Genomic DNA, 13,116 nt, shown 5'->3' on the forward strand with positions numbered 1-13,116 from the left:
TACCTTTTTTGTCTTTAATGTATTTACAAGCTTTAATCTGCTCTGTAGGTCTGAAGTATTACAAGCATTTCACGTTCAGCGATCTTGGCCATTTGCTTTTTAATGTTGCAATTTTTTGCTCGTTTCATTTCAATTCCGGTTTGTTCATCTGCATTTGTTTTGACAGTTCTGTGGACTGACTTGCATCGCTTCTCGAATGCATACCTCTGCCTCTCACGAGGCGTATGTACATATCAACGTAGAGCTAGCCAAGGCTGAGGGAAACTCCTTCTGGTTATTAGGAGATAACCTTTGACCTCAAAACGTCATACACGGACAACGTTAATAGTTTGTGTGCATCCTCTCCTTTTTATCTCTGCTTCCCCTTCATCCCAAAATAACTTTGTTTTACCCTGTTTTAAACCAAACAGTGTGGAATCCAGGGAGGCTATTTATTTCACAATTATTATTTTGTTATTATAATTAATTATATTGTTATTTCTGTTCTCATTTGTGAGCATCTGCAAATGTTAAATAACTTTCATATTTGCAGTCCTTAAAAAAATAATAAATTAAAGAGTCCAGAACCTATGTAGCTTTTAAGTCTCTTCTTAAAAAGTAACAAAACAAAAGTAAGTTAAAATTTAAAACAAAAATATTTTCTATGTATAATACAGGTATTTAGTGCTTCCACCGTTGGAATCCAAACTCAAAATGGCGGCATGTTTTCCGAACCGTACCGCAGAAAAAAATTCCAGCCGTAAAACATGTTGTCCTGCCCACACACCCATTTTGAATGTTTGTTTGTTCTGTTGTAAGGATGCAGTTCTACTACGTCGCCTCCCCAGAGTGTCTCCCTTGTCAATTGTCTTCCGACTCCTCCTCCGCCTCCCGCAGCCAGGTGAAGAAAGCCGTGACAGACTTGAGGGCCACACCTTTACCCTGCTGCTCGGCAGGGTCTTTGCTCGTCTCCCACTTGTAGAAAGCGTCCTCCGAGATCACATCCTCATCATACAGACAGTCAAAGAACATCCGGAGAAGGTCTGGAAGACAAAGACGCATCAGTCATTGCTTCGGCTCCGACAAGGATTTATCAAGTGAAAGAACTTTCTGTCCTGCTGTGTTTTTCTGTTTGATACTTTTTTTTTAAATGTAGCTTTCTCTTGCTGATTTCTCTAATGTTACCTACCAAAGCTTTAATGTTACAGATTAGAATAATCTGAATATCTAGTTGAACATTCAAACATTTGTAAACTACCTTCTCCAGGTCAAGAATGAATTGAATCTGAACTTTTAATCCGATACGGACGAGCAGTCCTCTACGTGCTCAGGACATTTTTTAATTTGAGCATCTGTAATTCCATTAGAACTGGGCAAACTCCATCTGCTGATGAAGATCATGTGAAATGATCGATAGCTTCAGACCTGCTACTAAACAGACCTTGTGCTGAGATTATATTTTCTGCAATAAAATTGGTTAAAATGATTTATGTCTTCTCTGATAAATCACAGTTCTCTCCTCCCACCTTCTCCTAATGAAACTGAGATGCAGCACTTACTTGGAGGCTGATCGAGGGCGACGATCAGCGCCTGAAGTGCATAAAGTGCTTGCAGCTGTCGCTCAGTGTCTGAGTTAAGGTACTTGAGTAATACAGGCAATCTCCACTGGATGATGGCCGTGTCCACTCGACAGTTGGTGTTATCATCTGTTCGGTAAAGCAGGACGGAGAGTGAATGATATTAAATCAGTGATGGCATTTCAGCAGAACAGAGTTTCTCCTCCAGGTGGCGGAGTGCTTACCTTTCACTGCTGCCTTACACACAGCTGTCATCAAAGCCCTCAGGAAGGGAGACGAGCTCATCTGAGATTCATCCAGGGTTGCCTGGGAAATAGAGCACAGAGGAGGAGGGGAAAAACACACACACACACAACATATCAATTTCACATGGTTCAACAGGTCTTAGCAGTTATGCTACAAAATAACAGGAAACAACTTTAAGTTGTTGTTTTGTTATATCATTATTAAATGTTTTAAGCCACTGGCTTGCAGAGTTTAATGGTTGTTCCTCTAAGAAATGTGTCACTTCTCATACCTCCACCCAGTCAAAGATCTGCTCGTCGCTGGCCATGTCCTCCAGGAGGAGTTTCTCCAGCTGCTGGCTCAGCTCCTCAGGAGACAAGATCTTTTTGGACAGAGCCGCCTCGGGACTGGAGCCGTCCGACAGAACGAACTGGAGTTTCTGGTCGCATCGAGACGAGAGGACATGGACACGATGGGGAGGTGACAATAGAAGAGGTAGATGATGAAATGGGGAAAAAGAAAGAGTGAGGAGGGAGTCAGAGGATAACGTGCTCTCTGTTTACTTTTTGTCTTACATTCGTATCAAGAAAACCAATTGTTGGTGACTGAGATTTCCTACAATGTTGATATTCTAGATTTGAGCGGAGGCCTTTATCACAAACCTGTTGTGAGATGAAAGCCTGGATGTCCTCTTCCTCTGGCAGGAAGTCGGTCCAGTTGAGGCCATTTTCCCTCCACAAAGAACCCACAGTCCTATGGCTCTGTGGAGACAAGAGGAGACAACATTGCACCTCTCTTCTCTGATATATCTTGTTTTTTTTCTCTCTGGCCTCCAGGTGAAAAGATTTTAACGAGCCGATTCAGCCAAAATTAGCTACAAATCAACAATGTCCATGATTTGATTCATGTAGTAAATAAATGCGAAAAATCAATTGTAGAGCAATAATGAAAGTGCATTCTTTTTGTCCTTACTCTTGGCTTTTACATTCAAATCCATTTCACCAAAATATCACCAATAAAACCAAGTCTTTTAAGTGAACATCATCTATTACCGTGTACAACTACAATGGAGCTATTGATTAAAGTCCACTGGCTTTATAATAAGAGCAGGTAACTTTATTACTCAATTGTAGATTGAACGAGTTGCTTACCGTTTGTTTGCATAGTATGTGCAGTATTTCAGAGATTAAGATCCCAGCTCTTCCCACAGGAAGCAAAGGTTTGCTTAATTCACTGTGAACAAACAGATGAATGGAGAAGTTTAATAACACAATGAAACACTTAAGACAATTTCCTTTGCGGCCATAAGGGCCCGTTAAAGTTTCCTCCATGTATCTTAGACTTTAGTAAAGCCTCAAATTAATCCAGGATATGAGAACAGAGAAGAGGAACATTAACTAGAAAAATGTTGCCTGAAGAACAACATGTAATTATGTTCATCAAGAAAAATATTGATCAAAATGTTGTTCTGTGGTGGTGAACAAAAATTTTATCTGTGCACACAAAGCCAACACATCGCAATTGGTCTGATATATTCTGAGCAAACATCAAATTTGACATTATTTTTTTAATGTTTTCTGCTCCAGTATGCAGTGACTGGCGGGCGTCGTACCTAAAGAGCTCTCTCATAGAGAAGCCCCCTTCCTTCAGCACCGGGCTGAGCAGCTCGGCCAGGTACAGCCAGATGTGGGGAATGTCGATGGCCATGTCATCTGCTTGTTCTAGCATGTCTGCAAACCTGAGAACACAAAAAAAGACAAAGCGGTGGTTAGGAAGCAACATACAACAATGATGTAATTGTTCCTCTGGAAGGTGACAAACTAGACTCACACATATACATGTACAAACAATATTTAAGCACCAACAAAAAATAGATTTAAACTCAAATTCAGTTTTAATTGTATTCATTATGGACCAGAAAAATGTCCCTCGGACAAGAAGAAATACACTTCCTCTTCATTCTTTATTCCTACTTAGCATTATTTTAGGTTTCCCTTTTGAGTCTCATGAGCAACAACAATACAAACAAGATACTAGTTTGTAACAATGGATAACTTAAGAGAAATCCTTGAGCTGAGTTAAAATCTGGCTGATAGGCATTTGTTCATTAGAATATTTACAGTTAAAGAAAGAAAAGCTTCTTGGCTGGACGAAGAACAGAATGCCAAAAGCAACAATTAAGGGAAGAGACAACAAAAGGTGGCCATGAAGTCTGGTGATGCAGCTGATTGGGAGCAATACTGAGAAACCAAGTAAAGTAAGTATAACAGTAAGAAACTCTGGAGAACTAGAAATAATATTCTGGGTATATCTGTGGATAACACTGCAACAACTCATGGGGATGCCAATAAACAAACCCCCAAATCATTAGATGGGGACATTTTAGAATAAGAAACTGTCTCAATCAATAGTTCCACTTTATGGGAACACGGCAGTCACAATAACAAAAAGCAGGCACAGTCGGTTGCCTGGTTTTAAGGCTGAGTGCATTAAACAAAGTGGGTGAACCGACCCTTTGTAGAACTGAGGTTTGGGCAGGATGCCCTGCTGCACCAGCTGGAAGAGGAGCTGGCCCATGTGGTCCCGGGTTATCTGACTGCGCTCCAGGGTCGAGTCTACTCCGACACGCACAAAGATGTGCAACTGAGAGCCCAGGTCGAGCTCGTCCACACACTGAACCGCCTCCTGCAGAAAAACAGAAACTATGATCAAGACTGAAGCTAGTGAGAGAACAGGACATTGCATTTGAATTCTATGAGTTGTTGTCGCATGGACAGTGGTTAAAGTACGACGATTAAAGCTGTGGTTCTAATATTATCAACGTCGTCATTAAAGAGCAGCACATTAAAGAGGGACAGCTTAGATTTTTTTGAAGTGGGGTTTAACGCGTAGCAGCAGCAGCAGCAGCAATACTTACCTGCAACTTGTATTCTACGAGGTAAAATAACTGTTTTTGTCAAAAGGAGTCTTGTGGCTTTGAAGAGAACATACAGTAGATGGATGTAACAGCTTCAGGCCCACGTTGGGAAGGGTTGTCTTACAGCAAGGTAAAGCGGTGAAATATTCGGAACATAGCGTACACTTAAACTAACATTGGTTTTCTTTTAGGTGGTTAAAATACGTTTTGCCGCTGCCCCCGTCCACAGCAGTACATTGCTTAGTTTCCCTGAACATACTCCTGTCTGTTTCTCCAATCTGGGATGTGCTGACCGTTATCTACTGCAGGTAAAACACTGACTACGGATAACAAACTCATACAACCCCACCTCGGTTTTTACAGAAACAAATACTGAAAATACTGATGCATCTACTGTTGATCTTCTTGTGGATCTCAGTACCTTGTAGTCATTAATGTGCAAGAACTCGTCGATGATGGACTTGGACTTCCTCTCTGTCTCCTCCTCAGACATAGGAGGTCTTTCCGGGGTCTGGACCACTGGCTCAGGTTTCACTGTCGACGTTAACAACAACAGTCACAACAGTGTCTGTCTGCATGAAAATCCATGTTTGGTCTACTCTGATTCAATACATATACTTTGCTTAACATCTTTAATTTATTATACCTTTTTCAAAAAGGTACAATCTTTTTTAATCTAGATTTATGTTTTATGGGACAGCTTATCTAAGAATATAATATTCACTGACTAAACTAAAAGAAGACACACAAACAGCATTACAGCCCAAGCTAATTAAAAAAGTATGCATTGATATCTGGATTAGACCCTTTTACAGTTTTACAGCAATAAAATGAGATGCAAGGGCATTAACCCCCAAAGATCACAAATTCTACCAAAACAAATTGACCGGGTAGAATACATTAACTGGTCCAATATTTAGTGGCCAGATATATAAATATAAATTGATTAACACATGTAATACAAAGACAAACAATATACAATACATGTAAAGGGGGTAAGAGTTAAGATATTTATGTTTTCTGATGTCATTAATGGTGCATCAATAGTGTAAAAACTGTATCCAGGATATCTGATGCCAAACCAAACTAGTTCATGGCTTAAATCTCAGAACCAGAACATCCGTGTGGTGCCACTAGAGACAGTTTAGATTCAAATATGATTCAATGTAAGTCCAGTGTAGTGCAGCGCTGTGTGTCTTACCAGGTTCCCTGACTCGGCTGCGCTCCAGCTCTGTTTTGTCCTCGGTGACACTCTGTCTGCGGGGCTCGGCTCCCTCTCGCTCCCGGTCTCTCCGCGGATCCTCGGGGGTTTGACCCTCCAGCAGCTCCATCGAACTGCCCCCCCTGGTGAACGGTCCGGGCCGTGACGACGGAGGGGCAGAGATCACCAGCTTCTCACTGCGTTCTCTCGCCGCACTGTTACGACTGCCAGAAGAAGAAAAAAAACAAAACGTGAGTCAATCAGGATGTTTGAAAATGAGAGAGTAACTAGCAGAAGCACATGGTGCTGTTCTTTACCTTCCCAGGGTTCTCCTGGAGTCAAAGTCTGGGTTCTGTGGAGGAGTGGTGGAGGGCTGAGGAGAAGGCGTCGATTGCAGTGCAGAGTAACGATTGAGGCCAGCTGTCCGTGATAGTTCTGTTATGGACAGAAAGGTTAGAAGACATAAATGACCAAAAAATGAAGGGCAATGCTCAAGGATCAATAGAGTTTAGCTGTTTGCAGTATCAAGAGGGAAATAAAATACAAAATTCAATGCTGATCAATAGCAAAAACAATCTCTAGTGAGCTTCAGGATCAAACTAAAAGCATCAGTAAACATCAACAGAGGTGCTAAACGGATATTTGATCAACATCGGAAATTGTTTGGACAATTTCTGTAACTTTCTTAAATGCAAAACTGGCCGCTTAGAACAGCTATCAACATTTCTGTCTTCATGGTCGTGTCTTAAGGCATACTGACACCTTAACCATGGGACATTTAGGCAAGTTCAAGCTACAATCTCGAGTTTGGGCCGGTTACAAAGCACAGATGATGTGGTGTGTTAAGGTTAAGAAATCTCACCTCATGCCATCCAATCAAGTTGGAACTATAATGACTAATTACTATTATTTCAAAGAAGTTAACGATCGTTACAACCAAAATACTAAGTAATCATCCAGTCATTAAGTCAAATCTGAGCGGAGGCGCGCACGCGCACACACACACACACACACACACACACAGAGAGCGAGAGAGACAGAGAGGCAGAGAGGGCTCCACCTCTGAGGCTCTTTCAATGTTTTGCTTCTTTGAACTGGCCTCTTAAACACAAGATGAGATGTGCTTTCCTGTGTAATAAACACATATTTTTCCCTGTCACTTCGGGTCTGTACAATATAACTCCTGCTCATGCAATGTTCCGTCCCACTGTGGCCTTGGATCAGTTACTACATGTTTTCTTACCTGAGTCACTGGCCTTGGCTCCTCCACTGCTGCCCTTCACCCACGTGACTTGAGCCCGGGGGCCCAGCTGGATCTTCTCATCCATTTGAGGCTGCAGAAAGAGAATAATTTAAGAACAGGCTGCAAGCACACATGGAAAACATCAAAAGCAAAAAAGGCAAACGAGGACACAATTTGAGACAAGATAAATGAATTAGACTTAAACCTGCAGGTACATTTTGATTGTCCGTTTAACGCTCCGAGCTGCCAGAAATAACACACATCAATCAGCGTAGATACTAATATGCTTGTGTCATATAACAGTAACAATCTGCTGACAAAGCCCTCCCTGATACATGCAGATTGCTTGCACACTAATCATGCTTACTTTTTGTTTACTAAAGTCTTCTGTAGTCTGAGACCAGTTTATGTAGGATTAGTAAAATGACTGTTCTTGTAGTGTACCTGACACCAAGAACATGGCAAAATTCCTCCTGCAGGGGGAACTTGTTTTCTTTTTTACAAGGCAGTACCTCGTGGGTCCAACAGGGGGACTGAGTGTTACTGAACATCCACCACCATGATGTGGATCACAAGAGGACAGGGCCAGTGAATAAGTACACATGATGAAACACAGGATTTCTCTTGGAGCTGCGTAAACGTCTGCTGTGTCCAGAAACACATTCTACTGAAAGAACAACCACCACCGGTGGAAGAGCTTCTGACTGACGAGGAAAAACACTGAATGAACGAGAGACAAACTTGTCCCGACAGGAAGAACGACCTCAGCGATTTATCAAAATTACAGTGCAGACCTGACAATATTCAACCAAGACAAAGCAGCCTGTAGAGTCATCACACACTATCAGACTTGGAAAATACAAAACACTGGAACGGTGAAAGCCCCAGTATGGACACTTAATCAGTTTCTAATCAGTGGTTGTTGGGATTCTCCTTGATATATCAAAGTGAAAAGGAGTCAAAGCAGAGGTGAGTTGGTCCCTACTCCATCCATCTCTCAATTCTCTATTTTTACATCCTTGTCTCAATTCCTAAACTGCATCTCAAAGAGATAGGAGGCTTGCCGGAGCGGCCATGAGCGAAGATGCACTTGTGTACACTTTACACAAGTCTTTTGGCAGCCGAGACATATAAAAGAGGCGTGGCATATTTTTGTCACATTATGAATTAGAATTAAAAGTAAATATATAAGTTGTCATGAACATTGTTCTTCTGACAGAGATCATAAAATAAAGCGGTATAACAAAACAACACTCGCTCTGAAGCAGACGTCTTATTTAGTTAAATGCCCGTTTTCTCGTCTCCACCGCTCACATGTCTCAGTGGGAGGGACTAAGATGCGAAGAAAAAAGGCGAGGAAAGGCATCAAGGAAGCATGTACAAATCGTGATGAGAGTAGAACCCCCCCCCTGTATTGTAGCACTTGCTTGGTTCATATGCAAAAGGCAGCAGCAGGTCTCACCTTGGAGATCTTTGGAATCTTGGTGGGGTCGATGGTCCTGCTGTTCTTCGTCATGGGCACAGTGTTCCAGGTCTCTTCTCTCTGCACGCGCTGATCTCTCTGCTCTCTTTGCTCTCTGGGATCTACGAGGCCAACGAGACAAACACACACACGCATTCAGGGGAAATCTAATGGTATTTCATTCATTGAGTGGACAGCGAAAGCTGACAAAGTGACATTTTTGACCGTTTTGCGCTGTACATGATGAAAAATGAAAGGTCAGCTAACAGATGGGAGGGACTGGGGCCTCCTGTCTGCTGTTGGGCACAATAGCATCTCTGCAGGCCGTAAGGACAGGAAATCTCTCACTATGCTTGCAGGCTTCCTGAATCACTGTCGCTGTGCCGACTGTAAGCCCTAAAGAGGATTTAGACCGCGGGTCTGACCTGGCCGTCTCTTGCTGTCCTTGGAGAGCATTTGCTGGTGCACTTTCCTCTGCTCCTCCTGCTCTTCAATCTTTGCCTCCTTGTGGATCTGCTCGATGGTTTTTGGGCCCTGGTCGGCTCTCCTGGACACCCAGTTGTGCTGGAGGAATAACGAGAACCACAAATGACCTCAGAACTGACACGTGAGGTAGTGTCTTCAGCAGTTTGTCACGGATTTCTTTTACTTGAGCCGAGCCGTTTCAAATGAAAGTCCAGATTATTGCAAATTGCAAATCTTCAGAGTATCGGAGGGTTTTATCAAAGCAGATGCATCAGTTCAGATACAAGACGTTTTTTAAGCGAAGAGGAATATTCAAAGACTGTCAGTTATGATCGTCTAACTCAGTTTCAACTTTCATTACGACCCTTCATTTGTTGCATTAATATTAGTTTCATTCCACGATGCTGAACATGCCGTTTTTGTTTTTATACACTGTTTTTATTCAATGCGCAGCCCAAGTAGCCGTGCTAATTTTAATTTGACATTTGACAAGAGCGCAGCATGGCCGGGCTCAAATTAGAGATGCACCGATCCGATATCAATATCTGTATCGGTCCCGATATAGGAAAAAATTCTAGATCGGGTATCGGTGACAATGTGACCGATCCATAAAGGCAAATCTATTCAGTCCAATTATATGCGTTGTGCTCTGCGTAACGTCATGCGCTAGCGAACTGGCCGCATAGATTGTTTTCAAAATGGAGCGAGCGAAAGGATCAGCCATCTGGAACCGGGCAGCCGCTCTCAGTTGTCGGGGATAAGGGATTCCGGCTGCTAGTTAACCACCTGGAACCACGCTACGACATGGTAAGCCGAAAATATTTGTCGGAGACGGCGCTACCTGAACTGCACGGTAAAGTGTGCAAACACATATTGAAGGAGATAAAAGATGTCAAATCGATAAGTTTCACGACAGACATCTGGAGCTCCGACGTTTCCCCTGTGTCACTTTTAAGTTTAACAGCACTCTGGCTGGATGAAACTTTTGTGCCACACAGTGCAATGTTAAATGCAACAAACTTTCGTGGGTCACACACCAGTGAAGCGATAGCAGCTAGCCTGAAGGAAATGTTTGACAAGTGACAAATTCCGTAGAACAAAATCCACGTGATTCTGAGGGACAACGCCAGCAACATGAGAAAAGCGATGGACAACCTGGGGGCGCGTAGCGTCGGCTGCGTTTTTTAAATCGATTCAGCACTGTTTTTCTCTATTAGATCGGTATCAGATCGGTATCGGCCGATACTAAACCTCAGATATCTGTATCGGTATCGGAAGTGAAAAACGTGGATCGGTGCATCCCTAGCTCAAATGTGTGTTTCCAGCGTCTTGCAGGAGACAGTGACATTAATTCAAACAGCTTGCGTAAGGTAAGAGTTGCTGCAGGAGAGAATCACAGTGCAGATGTCTCTGTTGGAAAAAAACGGACACAACACTTGTCATGTTAAGACGTTTTGCTCCTCGTTTGTTTCTGTGGGAGCCCAGGAAACATCCATGTGCCCTCAAACTATATATTTGTGTTCAATAAACTAAACAACAAACTGCTGAAACTGAACAGACACAATATGTGTGCAGTTGAGCATTCATGTATGTAACATAGATGACTGTGTATAGTTACAGGTGCGAGACGTTGTATATGTAAATATTTTTTTGCAGAGAAAGATATTGATTAAAATAGAGAATTGTTTTTTGTTTTTTGTCATATTAAACAGCCCTAATCTGATTTTACACCGACATACAGTAGATATGGATTAATCCACACTATGTCTGATGATTCCTGTTTTACAGCCACTGGCAAAACAATACTAAACACAGAACTGTGTGCATAATATATGATCACATTTTACTGTGTTGACAGTTCACTTTACTTTCCACAATAAACTGTTCTGTGTAAAAAATAAAGATCAACACAATCATATGTTAATGGTAGTTTAAGATGTTTGTTGTTGTTGTTTTTTCATTCACCATTTTAATCTATTAATAGACGTACAGAACACATTTGTGTTTAGTGCCATTAATGCGTTTTAATATTATAGGAAACCGATATGGGAAAGTTGTATTCTATTAATGCAGTGCTATCTGTTAACATATCTCACAAAACAAACCACACACACACACACACTCACTCACTCACTCACCAATCTGAGGTCTATAATGTCTTGCAGCATGAAGCGTATCCGAGATGACGTCTTCCTCTCCTTGACGATTTTTTCCATCTGATTGAAATACTGATCCATCCGTGGCTGAGGGAGAGAGAGAGAGAGAGAGAGAGAGAGAGAGAGAGAGAGAGAGAGAGAGAGAGAGAGAGAGAGAGAGAGAGAGAGAGAGAGAGAGAGAGAGAGAGAGAGAGAGAGAGAGAGAGAGAGAGAGAGAGAGAGAGAGAGAGAGAGAGAGAGAGAGAGAGAGAGAGAGGTTAATTTCAGACATGAAGGTTATATTCTCAATTTCTCAATTGAATCTAATGGACAGCGGGTTTCAGGGATTTCCACATTATTACACTAAACTGACTGATTGGTCAGTTTGTTACTCGGAGCAGAGGCCGTCTGGACCGCCCAAGATTAAATTGGAACAATTTGGGAGACGGTAGAACTAAAACTGCAATAGCCCAGAAAGCACAGAACCAATTCACTGTAATGGTCTGACATTAAAACGGCCATGTTCAGAAAATCACCACATTAAACAGGATGAAACTCACCTGAAGGTGAATTTTTAACATCTAAAACTATGCTTTATACATTGCTACTGAAGGATTTTTACACAGTTTACCAGACGGAAAGTGAGACAAAGCAGAATTAAGTTGCTGTGCTGAGTTCCTATCAGTCTCTCTGCTGGTCAGAGGGCTTTCCTTGTGCAGGGTGACTGCTAGAGGATGAGGATCAAACCACACATTGCAGTGCAGCAGCGAGAGAGAAAGAAAGGCCCTCAGGTCTAGTGTCACTTTAAGCATCTGAGGACTCTCGCTGTGTCCAGCTGGGTGTCACTGATGTCAAAGCAGAGCATCCACTGTGTGGATATTCATGTTCCCTCAGAACATACATGAACATTTTCTCCTGTCTCTTGAACTGAAGAAAGCCCGACCAGTGTGTGACCTAATCTCACCACAGCCTTCTCTTTTATGCCTCTCATACCTAAAGCTGGGCGATAAATCACTTTTAACAATTCATTTAAATCCATGATGTTAAAAAAAAAAAAGGGAAATCAATTTCCACCTCAACTTGGGTCATTATGGTAAAGAGCTGCCACAGCTTCCTCAAGCTCCCGTAGTTCGTAGTAAATAGGTGAAATGGCAGCATGGCTTGTTGTCGAGGGAACCAGTGCAATGCTAATGCCCGAGGTTGGCCTACAAAAATATCCCTGCAGCACTCTACAGGTATTTACGTTAGTGGCATCTTAGCAGAGCCATAGCGACATGCTGTGCTCATATCAAAGGGCTGCTGATCAACAGCTCACCTTCTGGCTGCAGTGAAACTTGTTTTACTTGCTGGCTCAGAAACAAAACATCAGGCCTGCCGATGAGTGACAGTGAGCCTCTAAATATGTTAAATATCCACTCTTTATATTGTATAATAAATAATAATATTTCATTATAATTGTTACAGGAAGATGTACCCGTTTCCTGTCTTTATGCTAAGCTAAGCGAACTTGCTGGCAGTATCTGAGTGGAATCAATCTTCTCATATAACACTCATAACTCGATAACAAGCGTGTTTCCCAAAACGTAGAATTCGTTTTAGCTACTTAAGCTCTCTTAATAAATCTTCTGCGCCTCACCTTGGCCTTCTCAAAGTCCAGGTCCTTGCCGATGGTGGTGAGCAGCCTGCAAAGGCACTCCAAGGACTCCTCGTCGTGGTTCTTGAGCAGCTTGACAACACAGTCGTGCATGATGGCCTCCGTCAGCATCTTGAGCTTGAAGAGCTCTCCGATGAACCTGATGTTGCCGATGGAGCGCCGTCGCGCCTTGTCCTTGGCATCCTCCAGCTCCTCCTGGAGCCGCTCGCGCTCTGTCGTCTGAGGGGACCAATGGAAAAATCAAACAAAAGTCACTCA

The 13,116-nt window shown here is 42.4% G+C and overlaps 1 protein-coding gene across 5 annotated transcripts in view; it reads right to left on the bottom strand.

Annotated features, from left to right (window-relative positions):
* The window catches only part of LOC137873996 (eukaryotic translation initiation factor 4 gamma 3-like), a 47,439-nt gene continuing 34,323 nt past the window's right edge, over positions 1 to 13,116 (bottom strand). For all 5 annotated transcript variants that reach the window (XM_068712554.1, XM_068712556.1, XM_068712555.1 and 2 more), the window contains 16 exons: positions 12,841 to 13,077; positions 11,208 to 11,312; positions 9,030 to 9,168; positions 8,605 to 8,726; positions 7,143 to 7,233; positions 6,217 to 6,334; positions 5,900 to 6,123; positions 5,120 to 5,232; positions 4,294 to 4,466; positions 3,394 to 3,519; positions 2,933 to 3,014; positions 2,444 to 2,542; positions 2,074 to 2,220; positions 1,781 to 1,862; positions 1,539 to 1,685; positions 1 to 1,022 (listed from right to left, as the gene is read on the bottom strand). In XM_068712554.1, coding sequence (XP_068568655.1) covers positions 841 to 1,022; positions 1,539 to 1,685; positions 1,781 to 1,862; positions 2,074 to 2,220; positions 2,444 to 2,542; positions 2,933 to 3,014; positions 3,394 to 3,519; positions 4,294 to 4,466; positions 5,120 to 5,232; positions 5,900 to 6,123; positions 6,217 to 6,334; positions 7,143 to 7,233; positions 8,605 to 8,726; positions 9,030 to 9,168; positions 11,208 to 11,312; positions 12,841 to 13,077 — 2,187 coding nt within the window. In that variant the 3' untranslated portion in view covers positions 1 to 840. The remainder of the gene's footprint in view (positions 1,023 to 1,538; positions 1,686 to 1,780; positions 1,863 to 2,073; positions 2,221 to 2,443; positions 2,543 to 2,932; positions 3,015 to 3,393; positions 3,520 to 4,293; positions 4,467 to 5,119; positions 5,233 to 5,899; positions 6,124 to 6,216; positions 6,335 to 7,142; positions 7,234 to 8,604; positions 8,727 to 9,029; positions 9,169 to 11,207; positions 11,313 to 12,840; positions 13,078 to 13,116) is intronic.

Source organism: Cebidichthys violaceus, unplaced genomic scaffold, assembly GCF_023349555.1.
Source record: "Cebidichthys violaceus isolate CVI_PGR_0920_01 unplaced genomic scaffold, fCebVio1.0.p SCAF_17, whole genome shotgun sequence".
Classification (NCBI taxonomy): domain Eukaryota; kingdom Metazoa; phylum Chordata; class Actinopteri; order Perciformes; family Stichaeidae; genus Cebidichthys; species Cebidichthys violaceus.